This window comes from Xyrauchen texanus, chromosome 46, assembly GCF_025860055.1.
Source record: "Xyrauchen texanus isolate HMW12.3.18 chromosome 46, RBS_HiC_50CHRs, whole genome shotgun sequence".
Classification (NCBI taxonomy): Eukaryota; Metazoa; Chordata; class Actinopteri; order Cypriniformes; family Catostomidae; genus Xyrauchen; species Xyrauchen texanus.
The window spans coordinates 24,309,044-24,331,095 of NC_068321.1; the positions used below are offsets into that span (position 1 = coordinate 24,309,044).

At 39.6% G+C, this 22,052-nt stretch overlaps 2 protein-coding genes across 3 annotated transcripts in view; both read right to left on the reverse strand.

Annotated features, from left to right (window-relative positions):
• Positions 1-359: 359 nt before the first annotated feature.
• On the reverse strand, positions 360-13,862 carry LOC127638085 (brain aromatase). The gene is made up of 9 exons (XM_052119427.1): positions 13,726-13,862; positions 13,108-13,258; positions 11,962-12,116; positions 11,615-11,791; positions 11,391-11,505; positions 10,568-10,679; positions 10,317-10,479; positions 1,349-1,590; positions 360-637 (listed from the first exon to the last, which is right to left on the reverse strand). Exons 1-9 carry the CDS (start codon positions 13,856-13,858, stop codon positions 371-373), a joined length of 1,515 nt encoding a protein of 504 aa, XP_051975387.1. The 5' UTR covers positions 13,859-13,862; the 3' UTR covers positions 360-370.
• Positions 13,863-20,194: 6,332 nt separating this feature from the next.
• LOC127638083 (cadherin-related family member 5-like) overlaps positions 20,195-22,052 on the reverse strand; it is a 38,408-nt gene continuing 36,550 nt past the window's right edge. For both annotated transcript variants that reach the window (XM_052119426.1, XM_052119425.1), the window contains exon 15: positions 20,195-21,040. In XM_052119426.1, the coding sequence (XP_051975386.1) occupies positions 20,504-21,040 (537 nt within the window). In that variant the 3' untranslated portion in view covers positions 20,195-20,503. The remainder of the gene's footprint in view (positions 21,041-22,052) is intronic.

The window sequence follows — 22,052 nt, forward strand, 5'->3', positions numbered from 1 at the left end:
CTGGTTTCGGATGCTGCACTGGTTTTGTGGTCCCACCGAAAAAATGTATTGCCCCCTTGTTGTCTGATGTTTGTAACTGCAAGAGCTCACGTAATGTATACAACTGTCTGCGTACTTGCGTGAAGTATGTTTAGGCCTTAAATTATTACATGACTCACTCATTACATATAACGTAGATTTTTTTGCTACTCGCTACCTACAGAAGGCTTAAGTTAATAAGTATGAATGAATCTATTTGGTGAACTGATTCGAAACCCCCTGTTCTAGACCACTAATATGACTGTTTGGGAAAATAATATAGCCTTTTTTAGGTTTAAAAAAAAAAAATTACATTGAAAAACAACTTTTTGTCAGCATTTCTGAGAGGTGTTCAGGTGTGGTTGTCTGTCGTTTCTTTGCTAATGTTCTGTGCACGTGGTATGAAGCGCATGGCCAGACATTTGGGATCTTCTTCCACGGGCTGCATGGAGAGGTTGTTGGTCTGTTTAATGGTGCTGATGGTGCAGCCGTTTCGAGGACAAACTGTGAACCTCGACAACAGGGTGACCAGGATTGCCTTCGTCATCACCATAGCGATGTGCTTCCCAACACAAGCCCGTGGGCCGCAGCCGAACGGTTGGAAATAACGACTGGGAACCTGGATTGAAGCAAAGAGTTGCCATGAGCCTTACAAAAAAATAATGGTGATACCATGGTAAGTGTGCCATGATACTGTACAAATACCATACTTATTCATATACAGTGGTATTTACATAGTTCTAAAAGGTACTTTAAAGAATACCATGATGTTACCAGGATACATGGCTATGGCTATGGTTCTATATGAATAACAAATTTACACTCACTGAGCACTTTAGGAACATTACAGTCTTAAATGTGCACTCAGTAATTTTTTTTACTCATAAAAGTTGTACTTCTAAAGAAATGGAATAGTAATGTTGAAGCATATATATAAAATTGTGACCACTCAAGTGAGATGAAGAGTTCAATCATATCAGTAACCTTATAAGAGCTCTTTATTTCTACATGGGGCAGGGGTGCCTCATGGGGGCAGCCATGTTAGCATCACATGACCAGTTGAATGCTACTCACTCAGTAACTGCCCTGTTATTGGACACTTTCATTCATTGATTAATTTAATCCTGGTTTAATGTTCAAAGTGAATTTCTACAATGGCATTGGTATCTGAAAAGTACTGTGATTGAATTATGCAGCATCCAGGCCACTAGGTGTCAGTGTTAGCCAATGTAAACCACTTTGACATACTTAAAAAAATTACTGAGTGCATCTTTACATTTTATGCAGGTTTGTATGTGCATATTTGACCATATAAATGTGATTCGCTTACATTGTTTTCAAAGTTTTCCAAACTGAATTCATTGGTTTTTTTGAAGAACTCAGTCTTGTGCATACGTCCAATGTTAAGGATGAGATTTGTTCCTTTTGCCACCTTGTACCCAACAATATGGTCATCCTCCAGAGATCTTCTCATGATGAAGTCCACCACTGGATGGAACCTCAGGGACTCTTTAATAAAACGCTCTAGAACGCTCAGGTTCTGCAGGTCAGCGGACTCTACATCCCGCACACCTGAGAGGACAGGGAAGGTAGATTATTATGATGTCGGTTGTCTTTGATGGTATAAAAAGTTTCCTTCCTGCTGGAAAATCAAGCTAAAACCAGATTTTGTTGGTAGGTGGCTGGTTTCTTGTTGGTCCACTTGGTCCAAGCTAGTCTAAAAGATTGATAAGCCTGTCTACCACCTCTTGGGGCCAAGGTCAGCCTGGTAGACTACATTGAACTACTAACAATATAAATTCCCATTATCCAAGCTGGTTTAAATATTTGCCCATCTGGACTACCACCTTTTGGGGCCAAGGCTGCCCTGAAAGACCATCTTGATAAGGCTAGTTAGTACTGGTGGACCAACTGGTAGACCGTGGTCAAAAAGCAAGCTTGTCCAACTTGTCCATACTGTAAGGTATGGCGGAGGATCAGTGGCCTTAACAGATTCACGAACAAACAAGAACTTACTGTTCAAACTCCCCTAATTACTGAAATAGCGCCAACCAGTCTCCACAAGCACAATAAATGTATTGACAAAGAGACAATGAACTATTGACAGAGAACCGCATGTGACATCCGCATGCTCACCACGTGCTTATCGTGTGGACAGGAAGGGGGAAACTTTGAACGTAACAATGTGTGTGTGTGTGTTTTTCAGTTAAACACAGAACTGCATATTGCTAATGAAATACGTGTAATCCCTGTATGTTGTGTATTTCTGAGGTATATCAAACTCGTTAGAACTGTTTCGTTGTGTGTTTTAAACTCTGAGGCCTCATATTTAATAGCCGAAGAGTGTATATTCCTTTCTAAGTGTACTAAATACACGTTCCTTGGTATCAAATTAAACCTTACGACTTGTCCTAGTTGAATATAAATATAAGATTACCTTAGAATGGTGTTCTGCTAGGTATTACCATCTTTTGAGTTATTCAAACCAAAGCCAGACCCAGTCATAAGAAACATGCAAATGAGCCGTGACGAACAAAGGAATCATTCTCCTGCCCAAAGAAAGGGGACTTTTACGACCCCCAAAGGAATGCACAGACTGCTGAAGCTCACTGCTTTCTTACTGAGAAGGAGAAATGACACCTTTTAATCCTATATATGCTATATATATATAATCCATGTGATAAAAATATTGACATGTATCTAATGTGCCATCTCACAATTTCCCTTAAATGTTGCTTGATCTATGTTTCTTGCAAACTCTAATGGGTTAATGTTTCAGACTTTGCATACTATGGTTAACCGAAATCATATGTGTGGCATATTTGGTCTCTATAACTTGGTATTTTGAAGATCAAAATGACTGTGTACATGATATGTCGATAACAACAACATATTAGTATTACAAGTATATTTCCTAGTTTCTTTCTTGCTCATGCAATGAGAAATGTGAGAACAAAGAGCACTAAACCAAATTCCCGCCTGGAACCCAAACCCTTCTCATTGGTCGAGCCAATGAGAGGTGGGACATGTTTTCTAAGGTTATAAATGCTCTTAGCTCTTATTTCTCGCTCTCTTATCTTATCTCTTCGCGCTCTTAGCCCTCTCTTAGCTCTCTCTTAGCCTCTCTTGCTTCCTGCCTCTCTTGTTTTCTGGTCCTCTGAGCCTTGTGCTCTCTCACTCTCTCGCTGAATGATGCCAAACTAGAATGCCCCAAGGACTCCCAAGCGTGCGCCAGGCTACGGCCTTGTCTCTGACTCCCACTGGTTCTCTCTCTCATCAAGACAACATCATCAAAGATCAACTCAAACCATCAACAAATTGCATCAGGACAGTTTAATTCAAATGGGACATGCAAGTATCAAACTTAGTCTCATTATTTGATACATTAAGTATCCTTAACCCCTTTCTAAAAAGGGCGTGTCAGAACTAATATGATGGTTTGCTCAGGCTGTTGATCTGCTGAACTTCAAACAATGCTATAACTTGCCTTCCTGTATTCTGCTTCAGCCCTCTTTCCCTTGGTAAACTGTATGAATGTATGTATATGTATAGTTTAAATGTTTAGTCTAGTTAATAAAGTCTTGTTCATGTCACATGTAAAGTTGTCTGTGTCTCAAGCTCATATCTAAAGTCACTAATCATAGATTTTGACTACTTGCTCTTAATACGTAGTAAGAAAGACATTTCCCATGCCCCGAAATGTACCTTTCTATTAATTAATTAATTAATAACCAATATTGAGTGTTCACGGGATGAACCGAGCATTTGGTTGTAATGTTAATGTAGCTACATCAAGTTAACCCGATTAACTGATCCAAATATTCATGATCGATTATAACAAGTTATGATTGATTATTAATATTTCATAGAGCTGATTCGCTACATAATGGTGGAGAATGCGGGCATGATTAAACAAAGGTTATGAGCTTGAACCACTGTCAACCTAAAAGTGTGCATTGAATAATTCCGGTCAGAATAGGACATGACATGCTAAACGGCATTTGCTTCACTAGTTGCTGGCTTGTTTGGATGCGGATAAAGTGATGGCTTGAATTGACATCTCTACTGTAATTGAAAGAGTCTTAACACATTTAAGCATATTTTCAAAAGGTATCAGTGTACGAGTAATATGATTTTAGCGGAGAAACCCTAATTTCAGTATTAAAGTGTAAGTCTGTTTTGATGAAGGAATCTCAGCTCAGCGGCATGTAAACTGTACCAGAATTGATTGCTTAACCTGTTTCTGATGAAGAAATCTCAGTACAGTGTTATATAAATGTAGATTTGGGCGATGCTCCCCTTTTCACAGTATAAAGGCCTTACAAATTATAGTTAGATTGATGTCCTTCATCTAAACTTTATCTGTGCATCTAAAAGGCTTAGCTTCCTGGTGATCAAAACTGTGTTTCACTCACTGAAACTCTGAAGTGCATGGGTTCCCATGACAACGACTTGTCACAGGAAGTGCTCACTCCAGATAGCACATGTGTTTCCTTCCGACGCCATTTTGTAAACAAACCAGCCTAGGTGGCTAAGCTAACCCAACTTAGCAGCCCCTTAGCTTAGGCTAAGCTAACTAATAGCTTCAACAGTTAGCTGCTAGCATAATTTACATGAAGCCTTTATCTACAGCTTGTGTGCATGCAGAGTGAAGTGATCTAAACCATTTTCCTTTAACCCCATTTCTGGTTTCTGAATTTTCACTTTCTCTTTCCTTAACTTTAATTCTTCTCATCTAACTTCACCTGCACCTTTCAGGTGCATCCCTTACTGAACGCTGTTCAGCTTAATTTGCAGTTACTTTGTTAATTAAATCTAAAAACTTAATTACATGTAAACTGTTTAGATAGAGAATAATTATTATAGTTATTGGGAACTTTCAATGGCACGTTGACTAAACTTTATAGAGTGACAAACACATTGTGTTGTCTTGAACACGCAACAGCTGTGACCAACCATAGAATGATGCCCAAAGCAAATCTAATTGTTGATCATAAGTGCTATTGATTATTCCCAATACAAGGATATTCTGCTATTTTAATCACTTCTTCAAGTCTTTTTATTATTTTTACTAATAATAGAAGTCAGCTATTCATTTTCCCATTTAACCCTCTTGGTCTAGTGTAGTTTATTTCCCCATAAAACTGCAAAAGTAACTAGACATACTTTTCTTCTCGATTTTGTGTTTATTTGCAACAAGTTGCTTAAATTTTATGAGCCAGCTACACTAGTAATCTAGACGATTTCTATGGCATAATTTTGAGCACCACTAATAGACACAATCTAATAGGAAAGCTCTTTTCTTCCTCTTTCTTTCTCCTCTTCATGTGTTCAAAGATCAAGCCTGTTGTATGCTATCAGTAAGTGCTGATAAATAATTTGACCCAAAGAAACATCTTAAGTCATTTATTAAATCTAGGCTTACGCTCTTTTAGCAAAGCCACTCAGATCCACACAAATCTGAGCATCCTGCTATTTGCAGCTAAGATAGTAATAATCAGGAACACATTTCAATTGTTAACCACACCTAGCAAAACCTAGCTGTACATTATACACCTTGCTGTCTCACTTTGCCTTTAGCTCCAAATTCTGTTTGATCTTGCATTAGTCTCTTGCCCTTACTCTCACCAGAAGTGTGCCAAAATGTTGCAGATGCTTAGCCTAACTGCCCAGATGGCAGGCCAAAAGGACTGGCTAGGTGTTTTGAGGAACACCCTTTTATCCATGGCTGCTGGCGACCTTCAGCAACAGAACAAAAAGCAACTGGAAAACGAGGGAAAAGAACTAATGACAGACGACTCAAACCAGAGGTATGAGCACAAATATCTGACTGAGGTTATCGTCCTGGCCCACAACCTCACAGGTTTGAAACAGGAGGTAAACAACCTCCAACGCCAGATCACTGAGTCCCAAACGGAGCTGACACATGCTAAAAACCGCATAGACCAGCTAGAGATGGAGGCTCAGGACAGACACAAGGACCCTGGCAGAAGGGAGTCACAGGAGGTAATCCACAGACTTCAAACGGCTCTGACAGCTGCTAAACAACAAGAGCAGCTGGAAAAGACAGCCAGAGAGCACCTGGAAAAGGTACTCTTTCACAAAGATTCACTGTTAAAAACAGCAAATTCTGAACTCTTGGACAAAGATGCCAGAATCATGGCCTGTGAAGGTCAACTGAATGTGTCCAGAGCTGGAGTTAAAGTGCTGACTCAGCAGCTGGACAACACCAAAGATGAACTTGACATGGTCCAACGAGAACTGAGACACTCTTACCTGCTGCAAAAGGAACCACAGCAGGAGAGACATCTCACTCCCCCACTCGCAATCAGCAGAAAAACCTCCCCCAGCCAAGCACAGAGTTACAAGAGACAAACCCCTATGCTTAACACGTCATCGGACAGTTTCCTTAAAGCTTCTGCAGCCGCGGAAGGAAAAGGATTGATTCAGACGAATCTTGAAACGACACGTGTAGCGACACTCAAAGACCTCAACCGAATGGCCAGACATATCCCTGCATTTACACCAGAGCTTGCAGGAGACCACGACGTCCACGCTTACCTGCGAGACATTGACTTTCACCTGCAGTCTTTGATGAGTGTGAACCGTCAAGATAGACTCCATCTGATCTGGATCACGTCCAGCCCAGAGTTGCGACGCTTTCTGGCTCGACAGCCAGAAAACATCCAGTCTAACTACCAGCAGCTGAAACAAGCCATCATAAGGGAATTCTCAGAGTCTAAAAACGGACTGATCGCTGCCCTAGACACCAAACAGGGTCGGCATGAAACTCCCTATGTTTACTACCACAGACTCAGACGAGCTTACTCGAGCTCGCAACATACCTGGGATGGAGGAGGACGCCAGCTTCAAGAGCCTTTTCCTCCGAAACCTCCATCCTATGGTAAGTCACCATTTAGGCATTATGGCCTGCCCCCACACAATGCCTATCCAACAACTGCGTGACCTGACACAGAAGGCCTTTAACAAACACAAGGCCTCCTCAAAAAGAGTTTGTAAGACCCCAGTGATTCTGAACTGCAAAATCCAGAATCCAAAGCTGGTACCAGAAGGCACCCAGCATTGCCACAATGCAAGAGCCTTCAACGAAACGCTACTAGCCAGCAGAGGGCAGAACCGTCACCATGGCCATAGATCTAGACACAAGACCAACCGCTGGGAGAAGCCATGGAAAAGAACATCCTCACCCAGCAAACACCACAGGACGTCCCACAGCAGTCTACAACAACATCCTCCTGTACACCTTTCAAACAGGTGCCAAACAGAGGCTGCACAAAGACAGCTAGAAACGCCTGTTTCTGAGTTACAAGAGCTGCTAGCACTAGCAAAAGAGCTCCTGGAACAGAACTCCCCTGAGGAGTACTGGGAAGAACAAACCTCTGACTCTTGCCCAACACCACTCAGGCAAGCTCAAGTCAGCACTGCTGCCAGAGCAGAGTAACACTGCAGACTTCAGACACCTGGTGACTGGGTGCCTAACCAAGGGCGATCGGCCACCTGCTGCCCTTTTGCTACCAGTACTAGGTCAGTCTGAAACTCTCTCCACACTACACAATGCCCATAACCACTCCCTGCAGCCACAAAACAAGCACCTGCCTCAAACGAACTGACTTCATAATGACAGGTGACACACTGTCAAAGCACCTGCTGCCTCTGCACCTGCTGCAGAGACCTGGATTTGGCTACTGTCTACATCACTCACCGTGGAACAACCACCTGCTACAAAACCCTCATGATTCACCTGCCATCCGCCATTGTGATGATTGTCGTCCGATGATGTCTCCAACAGGGACACCACCTGGCGAAAAAAGGGGGGACTGTAAGGTATGGCGGAGGATCAGTGGCCTTAACAGATTCACGAACAAACAAGAACTTACTGTTCAAACTCCCCTAATTACTGAAATAGCGCCAACCAGTCTCCACAAGCACAATAAATGTATTGACAAAGAGACAATGAACTATTGACAGAGAACCGCATGTGACATCCGCATGCTCACCACGTGCTTATCGTGTGGACAGGAAGGGGGAAACGTTGAACGTAACAATGTGTGTGTGTGTGTTTTTCAGTTAAACACAGAACTGCATATTGCTAATGAAATACGTGTAATCCCTGTATGTTGTGTATTTCTGAGGTATATCAAACTCGTTAGAACTGTTTCGTTGTGTGTTTTAAACTCTGAGGCCTCATATTTAATAGCCGAAGAGTGTATATTCCTTTCTAAGTGTACTAAATACACGTTCCTTGGTATCAAATTAAACCTTACGACTTGTCCTAGTTGAATATAAATATAAGATTACCTTAGAATGGTGTTCTGCTAGGTATTACCATCTTTTGAGTTATTCAAACCAAAGCCAGACCCGGTCATAAGAAACATGCATATGAGCCGTGGACGGAACAAAGGAATCATTCTCCTGCCCAAAGAAAGGGGACTTTTACGACCCCCCAAAGGAATGCTCAGACTGCTGAAGCTCACTGCTTTCTTACTGAGAAGGAGAAATGACACCTTTTAATCCTATATATGCTATATATATATAATCCATGTGATAAAAATATTGACATGTATCTAATGTGCCATCTCACAATTTCCCTTAAATGTTGCTTGATCTATGTTTCTTGCAAACTCTAATGGGTTAATGTTTCAGACTTTGCATACTATGGTTAACCGAAATCATATGTGTGGCATATTTGGTCTCTATAACTTGGTATTTTGAAGATCAAAATGACTGTGTACATGATATGTCGATAACAACAACATATTAGTATTACAAGTATATTTCCTAGTTTCTTTCTTGCTCATGCAATGAGAAATGTGAGAACAAAGAGCACTAAACCAAATTCCGCCTGGAACCCAAACCCTTCTCATTGGTCGAGCCAATGAGAGGTGGGACATGTTTTCTAAGGTTATAAATGCTCTTAGCTCTTATTTCTCGCTCTCTTATCTTATCTCTTCGCGCTCTTAGCCCTCTCTTAGCTCTCTCTTAGCCTCTCTTGCTTCCTGCCTCTCTTGTTTTCTGGTCCTCTGAGCCTTGTGCTCTCTCACTCTCTCGCTGAATGATGCCAAACTAGAATGCCCCAAGGACTCCCAAGCGTGCGCCAGGCTACGGCCTTGTCTCTGACTCCCACTGGTTCTCTCTCTCATCAAGACAACATCATCAAAGATCAACTCAAGCCATCAACAAATTGCATCAGGACAGTTTAATTCAAATGGGACATGCAAGTATCAAACTTAGTCTCATTATTTGATACATTAAGTATCCTTAACCCCTTTCTAAAAGGGCGTGTCAGAACTAATATGATGGTTTGCTCAGGCTGTTGATCTGCTGAACTGCAAACAATGCTATAACTTCTTGCCTTCCTGTATTCTGCTTCAGCCCTCTTTCCCTTGGTAAACTGTATGAATGTATGTATATGTATGTTAGAGTAGTTTAAATGTTTAGTCTAGTTAATAAAGTCTTGTTCATGTCACATGTAAAGTTGTCTGTGTCTCAAGCTCATATCTAAAGTCACTAATCATAGATTTTGACTACTTGCTCTTAATACGTAGTAAGAAAGACATTTCCCATGCCCCGGAAATGTACCTTTCTATTAATTAATTAATTAATAACCAATATTGAGTGTTCACGGGATGAACCGAGCATTTGGTTGTAATGTTAATGTAGCTACATCAAGTTAACCCGATTAACTGATCCAAATATTCATGATCGATTATAACAAGTTATGATTGATTATTAATATTTCATAGAGCTGATTCGCTACAATACAGTAATGAATGGTGACCAGAACTTTGGAGGTCCAAAAACCACATGACTCCAGTGGTTAAATACATGTCGTAAATAGTGATATGATAGGTGTGGGTGAGAACCAGGTCAACATTTATAAGTCCTTTTTTACAATAAATCTCCACTTTCACTTTCACTTCCACATTCTTCTTCGTTTTTCGCGATTGGCATTCTTTGTACATATCACCACATACTGGACAGTAAAAATGGACTTTATAACACTTCTGAACACATGTATTTAAACACTGGAGTAATATGGTTTGCTTTTATGCTGCCTTTATGTGCTATTTGGAGCTTCAAAGTTCTGGCCACCATTCACTTGCATTGTATGGACCTACAGAGCTGAGATATTCGTCTTAAAATCTTTGTTTGTGGGATGGGATGGCATGAGGGTCAATGATGAGAGTCAATGATGAGAGAATTTTCCAGCAGGGATATAAAAGAGCAACAGTTAGAACTATAATAGAGTGGGCTGTGTTTTCAAATGTTTACCATACCTATTTGAGACTCAATCTCCTGTACTATGTGCTCCTCCACAGCAGAGTTCTGCTTTAACAGTAGAAGCATGAAGAACAGACTGATGGAGAGCGTGTCCGGAGCAGCTATCACCATCTCTAGCACACACTGTCTCACATCGTCTGCGGACAGCTCCCCGTGGTTCTACAGACACAAATGTAAGTTCACACATGCTGGTCTTTTAATGCAAGAGATGGTAAATACATTGACTCATTAAAGAGCGTGGGCAGACCTGAGCAAATATCAGCTCTGTTGCGAAATCCGTCTCATCCAGCTTGTCCATGTTGTTTATGACCTGACGCTTTGTTTCCACAAGCTTTTCCATTTCGTCCTGGAGCTCTTTTCTATAAGAAAAAGCATTGCAAACTATATACAGTAGGTCCCAGCAGCAAACCTGCAGGCACTAGTATGCATTATTTCACAATTCATATGCAAAGACATTAAAGGTACAGTAGAGGGGGCTTGGGTAGCTCAGCGAGTATTGACGCTGACTACCACAGCTAGAGTTGCGAGTTTGAATCCAGGGTGTGCTGAGTGACTCCAGCCAGGCTTCCTAAGCAACCAAATTGGCCCAGTTCATGGAGTAACTTCCTCATGTTCGTATACTCTCAGTGGGGTGCATGGTGAGTTGCGCGTGGATACCGCGGACAATAGCTTGGGCCTCCACACGCGCTACGTCTCCGTGGTAACACGGTCTCTGACTGCGGAGGCAACTGAGATTCGTCCTCCGCCACCCGGATTGAGGCGAGTCACTGCACCATCACGAGGACTTAGAGCACATTGGGAATTGGGCATTCCAAATTGGGGAGAAAAGGGGACAGTGGCAAAAATTTAATGTTAATTCGAAGGGTCAGCGAGAGGGTGGAAAATGGTCACGTAAATCTAAACTTTGGCTATTTCTGGTGCAAACATTCTCGACTTACTTTCCCTGAAGTCAGTACAAAATTAAATGAAAAAAAAATGTAGAACATGGCTCTTTTAAGATTTTAACATCAAATATATACTATTTCAATATTGACATTTTCAGAGTAAGTATAAGTCTGGAGTGGACTCACGCTGCCAGGTGGCATTTGTTGTACAGAAAGTCCAATCTGAAGAAAATGTCTGGTTGAATCAGGACTGTCTGCCAGGTACTGAAATATCGGTGTATCTTTACCAGCAAGTATTTTTCTGCATTGGACAAGAATACAGAGACAAGTACAGAATTTCTTAAGTCAATTCTAAACTATCAAAAAGGTGATGTATTTTTTACAGAATGAATGAAAATCTTGAATGAGACCGTTGAGAGGGATTCTTAAGAAGAGTTGGTTAGAAACGTCCACCACGATACAGCGCAGAAGATTGAGCACGTCCACATGTCCTGAGGGGTCACTGAACTCGTGCAAGAGGTCAAGCTGTTTATTGGTGGCACTGACACACACGTCTACTGATCTCTGGAGACCCGGACCAGTTAGAGCTAACACACACACACACAGATAGATAGACAAAAGTCACATTAGTATGAATGAAGTATATAACTGCTGTGCTTCCCATTTATATTAACATACAATGCTGTGCCAATATGACCCTGTTTTATCAATATAGATTCTGATCTACTTTATGGAGTTCAGAACTGATCTCACTCACCTTTGGTGAAGTATGTTCTCACTTTTTTCCATAGTGCAATGTTGCTGTTGAATATGATGCCTTGTTCAAACATGCCAATGCACTGGAGACCCTTTTTACTGGCAAACCTTCCAGTGAAATTATTGCTCTTGAGAACATGATATACAGCAGAAGACCTGAAGCACAGTTTTTATTTTTATGTTTAATAAACAATCAAGCAATCAATTATGTAATCTAAAAATCTATATATTCATGTGACGGATAGATAGATAGATAGATAGATGGATATACAGTAATGATGGATGGATGGATGGATGGATGGATGGATATACAGTAATTATAGATGGATGGATGGATGGATGGATGGATGGATGGATGGATGGATAGATTGATGGATATACAGTAATAATGCATGGATGGATGGATGATGGATGGATTGATGGATATACAGTAATGATAGATGGATAGATGGATGGATATACAGTAATGATAGATGGATAGATGGATGGATATACAGTAATGATAGATGGCTGGATGGATGATGGATGGATTGATGGATATACAGTAATGATAGATGGATAGATGGATGGATATACAGTAATGATAGATGGCTGGATGGATATACAGTAATGATGGATGGATGATGGATCGATTGATGGATATACAGTAATGCTGGATGGATGGATGGATATACAGTAATGATTGATAGATGGATGGAAGGAATGGATGGATGGATATACAGTAATGATAGATGGATGGATTGATGGATGGATGGATGGATTGATGGATATACAGTAATGATGCATGGATGGATGGATGATGGATGGATTGATGGATGTACAGTAATGATAGATGGATGGATGGTTGGATTGATGGATATACAGTAATGATAGATGGATGGATGGATGGATGATGGATGGATTGATGGATATACAGTAATGATGCATGGATGGATGGATTGATGGATATACAGTAATGATGCATGGATGGATGGATTGATGGATATACAGTAATGATGCATGGATGGATGGATTGATGGATATACAGTAATGATAGATGGATAGATGGATGGATGGATGGATGGATGGATTGATGGATATCCAGTAATGATAGATGGATAGATGGATGGATGGATGGATGGATGGATGGATGGATGGAAAAACTTGCTTGCTGAGAATAAGGGTTTCTTCTCCGTTGATCCAAACCCGAGCAACGCTACCATATTTGTCATTGTAGTAGTTGCAGGCGGTACCTATTCCCATCCACAGAAACCTGCTGTAGCTCAGAATTGGGCCAAGACCCAACAACCATCTGGGACCTTAAAACACAGCACAAAGAAAACAACATCAAATATTCAGTGTGATTTTTTTTCTTGCTTCTATACATGCAAAATTAAAATGACTGTTAGTTAGGCTAGACCTCATATTTAATTTGACACATGAATAAAAGCAAGGCTGAGTGATATGTTGTACAGTCTAAAGGTCCCAAGTTAAATTTTGACTCTCATTTTGTCCCCGCTGGAACATTTTTAACGTTTCAACAACCAAAAACGGTACACATCAGTAGAATCTATTGACCCTTTTCACAGGTTGTGATGACACATTTCCACCTTAATTTAGCAAGGAAATGTTTTTATTTTATATGCATTTACAGTATCTCATTTTTTTGCTTTGGAGCAAATGGTAATGCAAAAGTAATATTTGCATGGTCTCCCATGATCCCCCCCCTGTTCAAAACAGTATGTCATCTACGGTGACTATGGTTCATTAGTGGGCTGTAACTCACCTGGGACAGCTGATTGGTTCCAGTTCTTGGCTGTTAGTACTCTGTGCAACAGAATCAGCAGTAATGTTCCCGCCAGTACCAGTAACGTTCCCTTCACTGTGGCGGTGATGTTCATCGTAAAGATCTGGTCCATTACGACGTCACCTACTGACACACCAGTCACACCTGTCCAAACACAAAACACAAATGCATGTCAGCGAAACACTTCATCCCAAAAGAAATACTCTGTCATTGTTTACTCACCGTCACATTGTCCCAAACCTGACTTTATTTCTTATGAAATATTGTGTTTGAAAAATGTGCCTGTGCCATCTTTCTTTAAAATAAATGCCACATTGTTTGATATTGTGGTAAAGTATGCAAAGACAAGCGTTTCGAAGTGCGATTTAAGTATCTAAGCCGCTTTACAAAACTTTTATTGATTGAAAAACTTTAAAAAGTCCTCATCGTTATTCTAGAGCTTTGATTTGTGCTGTACTTTAATGACCAAAAGTATAAATTACAGTGCATTCAGAAAGTATTCAGACTTTCTTTTATTTCATATTTTGTTATGTTGCATCCTTATGCTAAAATGCTTTAAATTATCATTTTTTCACATCAGTCTACCCTCCATACCCCATAATGACAAAGCCCAAACCAGATTTATTATACCTTTGCAAATGTAACTAAATGTGCAATATGTGAACGGGTCTGAATACTTTCTGAATGCACTGAATATGAATTCTACAAACTTACAGCAGCTTTGATTTCAGAGAAACCATCTGTCGAGCTAAATTCAGCCTAATGCATTAGCATCGATTAAATAAATTGACTTGCATTGGAGTGAAATAACAAAGACACTTACCTTCGTGAATATGCCACCACTTTAAAAACTTTACAGTAACTCAGACTTGCCGTTTACAAGCGCCCCTTATTCTGAAGTTAATCATCCGGAGTTTTAGCCCAATATATATTCTTTCCCCAACTATTCAAGCAGCCTTGCCACTTTGAAAATCCCCGGTTGCCAGGATACTTGATTTTGCCTTGTAAAGTGCCATTGAATGTGTAGCGCAATCAACCGAACACGTCCAAACCAGAACAATACAACAATAATGGGCCATAGCGGAGGAGGCATTCTTACTCTCCAGAATAAAACCACAGAAATCGGTCAGTGTGGGCTGTGGTTGGCTCCTTCATGCAGTATGGACATCTTTTTCCCCTCTTGTTATTTTTTGTCAGGGATTTGTTGACCTTTGTCTTGGTTCCAAATCCACTTTCATTCACTCTATAAAGGGCCTTTAAAGAACGCAGGTCACATTGACCCAGAACTGCAGGAGTGAATGAGCTTTTCTCTACCAAAGATGTTGGGCATGGAGACAATGCTGTTGAAGAAATGTAAGTGTAAAGTTCTCAGTGTAGGGTGGAAAGAAAACAAAATGAACATGAATTGGAAATATGTATTCTTAATTTTATGCCATAACGTTTCTCCAATTTAGCTTTTACAGATTTGCACAGATTTCACTTATACATGTTTCTTTAACTTTTGGCGATTTCATGTTCTGGGGGTTGATTTTTGTTCAAACTAACAAATTGCAACTTTAAAAAAAAAAAGTTTTTATATGAAGGTCACATTAAAACTGACTTTACAAGGCCTTCATAATTTATTTTTGGTACTTTTTAAATGCATTTCTCTATAGATTTTACTATTTTAGCCCCAGACTTTCAATATTAACCCTTTAAGCTCTGAAGGTGTTTTGAAAGATTTCCTGTTTCAGTGGCATAACCAAAATTAAAGGCTTTTTTTTATTAAAAAAACACAAGGAAGGTCAAGGGTTTGGTATCATTGTAATGAAAACTTTTCAAAATGTTAATGATATAAATTATAATAAATTCTGAGACTCTCAGCCTAAGAAACTGCTGAAAAATCCCCCAAAACATGTATCCAAAAAATTTATATTTCAAGTTTGACATATATCTGTGTGTGTAAATATGTTAACTCTGAAAAACTGCTTTTGTTTTGTCCCAATCATGTCATCTGTAACTGAGAAATGTGTGTTGATGCGACAAAGCATTCAAAAGTTTCCAAAAAGAGTCCAAAAACGTCTCCAAGTGTCCAAAAACATCTCCAAATAAATACAACATAATAATTGTACATACAAGCTATTTACACATGCAAACACAACAATGACTAAAGATTTGCGTAGCATGCAGACATGATTTTAGTAATGAGATTTCACAGAATGAGTTTCATTTGCTCAATGAGTCATTGAGTCTGTGTCATATTCTTGGCTCTGAACCCAATCCGACTGGTTTAGTGTTCTGTGACGCTGCATCATTTCAGATGACGTCATCTGATCCAGGAAAGCTCACGTGTTTTCAGCCAAGACGCCAGATAGCCAGCTGTTGTTCACATTGTGCACCATATCAATTATCTAATGATCTATGCATCTGATTACCAAGTGTGTGGGCTCGTTTGAGAGATAATCACCTTCTCTAAAAAAACTGTATGTGATATTTTATGTTCTGTTATTTTTTCGTGAAGTTATAAGCAAAAATGCGGCATATAAGCAACACCAACATAAATGTCAAGGACACATGTCTGTTGTATTCTACTCTTTCAGAGCTTTCCAATGACATATGACACTTAAATCGTAACAATTAAAATGTTTCATAAATTATTAAAACGAAATACTTCTGATTGGTCTGCAAATTTCAAAGCACTTGTTTAGTTTTGGTCATAATGCCTGTACGCTTCTAAGCTTTCAAATGATATTTATTTTGTGTTGGTCAAGACTGTAGGTGTTCATATTTTGACAATTATTTTGTCTCCAGGGGCCGCTCGTTGGCCCATCTGAGCTAAAAGCGTTAAATTGTGAAAATCCATTAAAAGTACATATTATTACATGAGCAAAATAAGCATAAACCATTTCAATTTTTATTTGGTGAACAATATTTCGATCAGTTTTTTTTACAAAATGACGATTGTCCCACAGTTGTGGTGTCCTTTAACCAAACCAAACAATTTTGCCCATAAGAAAGTTTTTTCAAAAGTTATTTTTGCTTTTCATTTTAGCTTATCGCCATAATCGCCCATTCGGCACCAGTGAAGTCAATCAAACAGATCATTTCTTAAGGTGGCTAATAATATTGACCTTAGCAGTTTTTTTTTTTTATTTGTTTTTTTAATAATTATTTTAAGGCTTTCTCCAGAGGAAAAATATAATAAGAAATACTGTGTTAAAATCCCTCTGTTAAAGCTCTGTTAAACATCACTTGTGAAATATTTGAAAAGAATTGAAATTTCATAGGTGGGCTAATCATTTTGTCTTCAACTGTACATAGTAAATTACTATTTCAGATTATATTTTGTGTCGTCACAAAAAATAGATACAGTTCTCTGTGTATAGTCTAGACAAGCCATGTTAACTTAAAGGCTTGGATTTAAATAAGGGTTCAGATTAATTGGTTTCACCAAACAAGAAAACTAGAATGTGTGCAGACATGTTGCCATGGCAATAGTTTTTCAGTGCACTTCACTTTCAGAAAGAGCTCCTCTGTGACAGAGCTCATTAATAAAAGAGTGCTTGCTCATACCAGAGTACATTTCAAAATAAGATTTTTAAATAATCAATCAATTAGACTCCCGAAGCTATTTATTCACAAAATACAAGCTGATTTACACATTTAATCATCAGCGCCAGCGCAGTCTCATATAAAAAGATTTGGTGCGCTTAACCATTTATGAATGTCATTGCATTAGATGGCAAAGTATTAAACCAAGTGCCATTTATTTGAAAGATAATATAGCTTAAACTCATTTCACAAAACTCAGTGTTTATGTATTAATGAACAATACAAATCAAACAATAGATACACTGTTGAAAATAAAGACACTTCCTGATTGTTTCATTTTAGTGGAACATGTCTCAAGTTAACACTCCTGTGGTAACACTCAGGGATGGATTACCAACCGGGCCAATGGGGCCCTTGACTGCCATTGGGGTCCTGGGCTTTAAGGTTGTACAATCCAGTTTGGTAAACCCCCCGCTCGAAAACTCATCAACAGTGAAAACGAAAACCCCCATCAACAACTTTTGGAGGGGGGCCCTTGGAGATAATTGGCCCAGGGGCCTTTGCAAGTCATAATCCGTCCCTGGTAACACTGCTAGCACGCCTGTGTGAATTTGAGGGGAACTGACTTAATACAGCCACTAAAACTCACCTTGGATCAGTTACCGCTTGTTAGACGTCATTGCACAAATAGCTCATAATAGAGAAGTTAGTTTTGAGAAAAGCTCATTTATTTACCCTCTTGCCTTTAAATGTTTTTATCTAATGCAATTAATTTGTTACATTTTGAAATACTTTTTGGAGTGAATGCATATTAAAAAAAATCAAAGACTGTTAAATATGTAAAATTATACTATTATGTATTGATTTTATTGTACTGTAAATTATGTACTGAAAACAATCCTCTGTTGTCCCATCCACTGTGAAGTATTTTTAATACCAGTTCCTTTTTGCCAATCCCAGATTAGCACTGTTCCTCAATGATGACCCTGAAGAGGGAGCTATTTCACCTTACAAAAAATGTACTGTTGCTTTACCAGTGATGGTAAAATCATGGTACTTTAAGCTACAGTACTTAAAAGAATATAATGGTATTGCCAGGGTGTGATCAAAAATGGTATGTGGACATTCAACATGTTTCAGAATTTGTTAAAAACTTAATTTGGATATTCAAATATAATTTCTTATTTGTCCCGTTTGATTTTGAGGTGAAATATGACCTGGGCTTGTTCTAGACCGGTTTCATGAGATTTCGTCCAGATAGATCTGTTTGTTTCTAGTATACATTATACACCGATCAGCCACAACATTAAAACCACCTGCCTAATATTGTGTAGGTCCCCCTCATGCTGCCAAAACAGCACCAACCCGCAACTCAGAATAGCATTGGTCTCACCTCAATTGTACAGAGTGGATATCTGAGTTATTGTAGACTTTGTCTGTTCAAACCAGTCTGGCCATTCTCCGTTGACCTCTCTCATCAACAGGACGTTTCCGTCCACAGAACTGCCCCTCACTGGATGTTTTTTTGTTTTTGGCACCTTTCTGAGTAAACTCTAGAGACTGTTGTGTGTGAAGATCCCAGAAATACTCAAACCAGCCCGTCTGGCACCAACAATCATGCCACAGTCCAAAACACTGAGATAAAAATTTTTCCCCATTCTGATGGTTGATGTGAACATTAACTGAAGCTCTTGACCCATATCTGATATGATATGATTTTATGCACTGCATTGCTGCCACACGATTGGCTGATTAGATAACCACAAGGATGATTGGTGGTGCCAGACGGTTTGTTGTGCATATTTCTGTAACTGCTGATCTCCTGGGATTTGCGGCTGATCATTGTATAACAGTGTGCAAATGAACACTGCAGCTTCAAAGGCGGATTCAAAATACATATGAGTGTTCTCAGGTTAATGATTAAAGTTTATCTAAGCTATAAAATAATTTATGATAATTGTATATAGATTATGTGACTCGGGGGCAACAGTCCACTATAAACAAGCATAGTTAACCTGCACAAGGTTGCCATAGCAACTGTCTTGACAGTCAATGGCCAAGTTTGTAAAAGAAAATGTGACTCATCGGACCAGGCGATCCTCTTCCACTGCTCCAAGGTCCAGTTCCGATGCTCGCGTGCCCATTGTAGATGCTTTCGACAGTGGACTGGGGTCATCATGAGCACTCTGACTGGTCTGCGGCTACTCAGCCCCATACGCAGCAGGGTGCGATGCACTGTGTCGTGACACATTCCTCCTTCCATCATTAAAATGTTCTGTGTCTTGTGCAACAGTAGACCTTTTGTCGGTACGGACCAGACGGGATAGCCTTTATTGGGCACCCAACACCCTTTCGCCAGTTTCCCTGTCGGTAGGCACTCACCACTGCTGACCAGGAGCACCCAACAAACCTTGTTTGAACCAGTCATCTGGCAAGAAAATTTGGCCCTTGTCAAAGTTACTCAGGTCTTTACTCCTGCCCATTTATTCTGCATTCAATATGTTGACTACGAGAACTGATTGTTCGCTTACCATCTAATCTACCCAGACCTTGACATTAGGCCTTGTTAGATGATAAACGTTAATCGCTTCACCTGTGAGTGGTCATGTGCTAAAAGCTCAAATAAATGTTTATCAGAGTCAACACAGGAAACTGCGGTCGTCAAACAATTCCATGTCTTTAATAGAAGCATTGATTTATTTGTATTTATTTTTTTGCTTCAAACAATGCACTTTTCGCACAAATGCACTTAAAAGAATTATATTTATTTTATGTATCATAGTTACAACCTTACTAACTATAAGATATATATATATATATATATATATATATATATATATATATATATATATAAAACTTAAAACACATTTGTATATTATGATTATTTTTAGCACAGGAAAATTAAGTTAATATTTGAATGTTCCTGTTTTACTACAGAGGCAAACGTTTAAACAAAACCTCAGTCCTTGTGTTTCGCACACTACAAAAAAAAAGAAAATTAGACAATTTTTAAGCAGTTTTTTCTTGTATTCTTGTATTATTTTTGACAACCTTATTAATGGTGAGGGCATATGATAAATGATAACATATATTAACTCTTCTGCTTCAATGGCAAACATTTGAGCTAAACTCAAGTCCTTTTTCGTTTGCAGCTTTTGCGCTGTGATGTTCATTCAGCTCAGGAAAACGCTCCATTTCCTTTGTAATCCCCAATGAGGCTCTAAAATCAGAGGTCTGACGTCATTCTGCCTTCATCTTCAAAGCCTCTAGAATATTCCCCTGCCAGCTCTTCATCCACATCTGTCTTTAGATGTTCCTCATCTTCCTGTTCCTCTTCATTGTCATCCTCTTCCTCATTGTCTCCCTCCAGCTCACTGGTGTCTGGAATGATGACCACTTCCTCTTTAGTGTTGGGGTCAATGTCTTCCTTAAACCACACGGCTTTGTAGCCCTCCTCTGCACGCCGCTCTTTGGTAAGAATTGGTTTCACCTCCTTCTCGCCATCTAGGGTATCTAAACTCCCCAGGCTAGTGGAATCGTGTGGAATGCTGCGGGTGGTGGGTGTTTGAGGAATCGAAGCACTGCTGGGGGTCACCTGCTCCTGTGGTGATGCCCGACTCGGTTCTGACTTCAGCACAGATCCTAGTTTCGTCTCCAGGTCAGCAGCCAGCCTATAGTTCATGCTTCCAGAATCATCATCATGCTGGAAGCCCTCATTAGTGTACTGCACACCCTTCTTGGGACCACCCGGAGCCCCAGCCAGCTGCCGAATGGAAAAGATATGCTCTTACACAATTACAAGAAAGTATACAATTATTTACATTGACGTTCGGCTCATAGTGTGTAACGGAATATTCCAGGAATTTTCAGGGGTTCAGGGATCAATACAAGCTAAGTTTAATTGACAGCATTTGTAGCATAATGTGGATTAAGACAAAAATGTATTTCGACCTGTCCCTCTTTTCTTAAAAAAAAAAAAAAGAAGCAAAAATTAGGGTTTCAGTGAGGCACTTTCAGTGGAAGTGAATGGGGCCACATCCACAAACGTTAAAATTCTCACTGTTTCAAAAGTATAGCAACAAAATGTAAACAATATGCATGTTAACATGACCTATCTATCTATCATCCATCCATCCATCCATCCACAATATTTCACGTTCAGTAAATCCATCCATCCACAATATTTAATGTTCAGTAAATCCATCCATCCATCCACAATATTTCATGGTCAGTAAATCCATCCATCCATCCATCCACAATATTTCATGTTCAGTCAATCCATCCATCCATCCATCCATCCATCCATCCATCCACAATATTTAATGTTCAGTAAATCCATCCATCCATCCACAATATTTCATGTTCAGTCAATCCATCCATCCATCCATCCATCCATCCATCCACAATATTTCATGTTCAGTCAATCCATCCATCCATCCATCCATCCATCCATCCACAATATTTCATGTTCAATCCATCCATCCAGCCACAATATTTCATGTTCAGTCAATCGCTCCATCCATCCATCCATCCACAATATTTCATGTTCAGTCAATCCATCAATCCATCCATCCATCCACAATATTTCATGTTCAGTCAATCCATCCATCCATCCACAATATTTCATGTTCAGTCAATCCATCCATCCATCCATCCATCCACAATATTTCATGTTCAGTCAATCCATCAATCCATCCATCCATCCACAATATTTCATGTTCAGTCAATCCATCCTTCCATCCATCCATCCATCCACAATATTTCATGTTCAGTCA

Coding starts and splice junctions, on each gene's coding strand:
- LOC127638085 (XM_052119427.1), bottom strand. CDS start 13,858: ATGGACCAGATCTTTACGATGAACATCACCGCCACAGTGAAGGGAACG. Junction 10,480..10,567: donor CAGAGCTGATATTTGCTCAG/GTCTGCCCACGC, acceptor TTGTGTCTGTAG/AACCACGGGGAGCTGTCCGC. Junction 1,591..10,316: donor GGAGATTGAGTCTCAAATAG/GTATGGTAAACA, acceptor CTGTCCTCTCAG/GTGTGCGGGATGTAGAGTCC.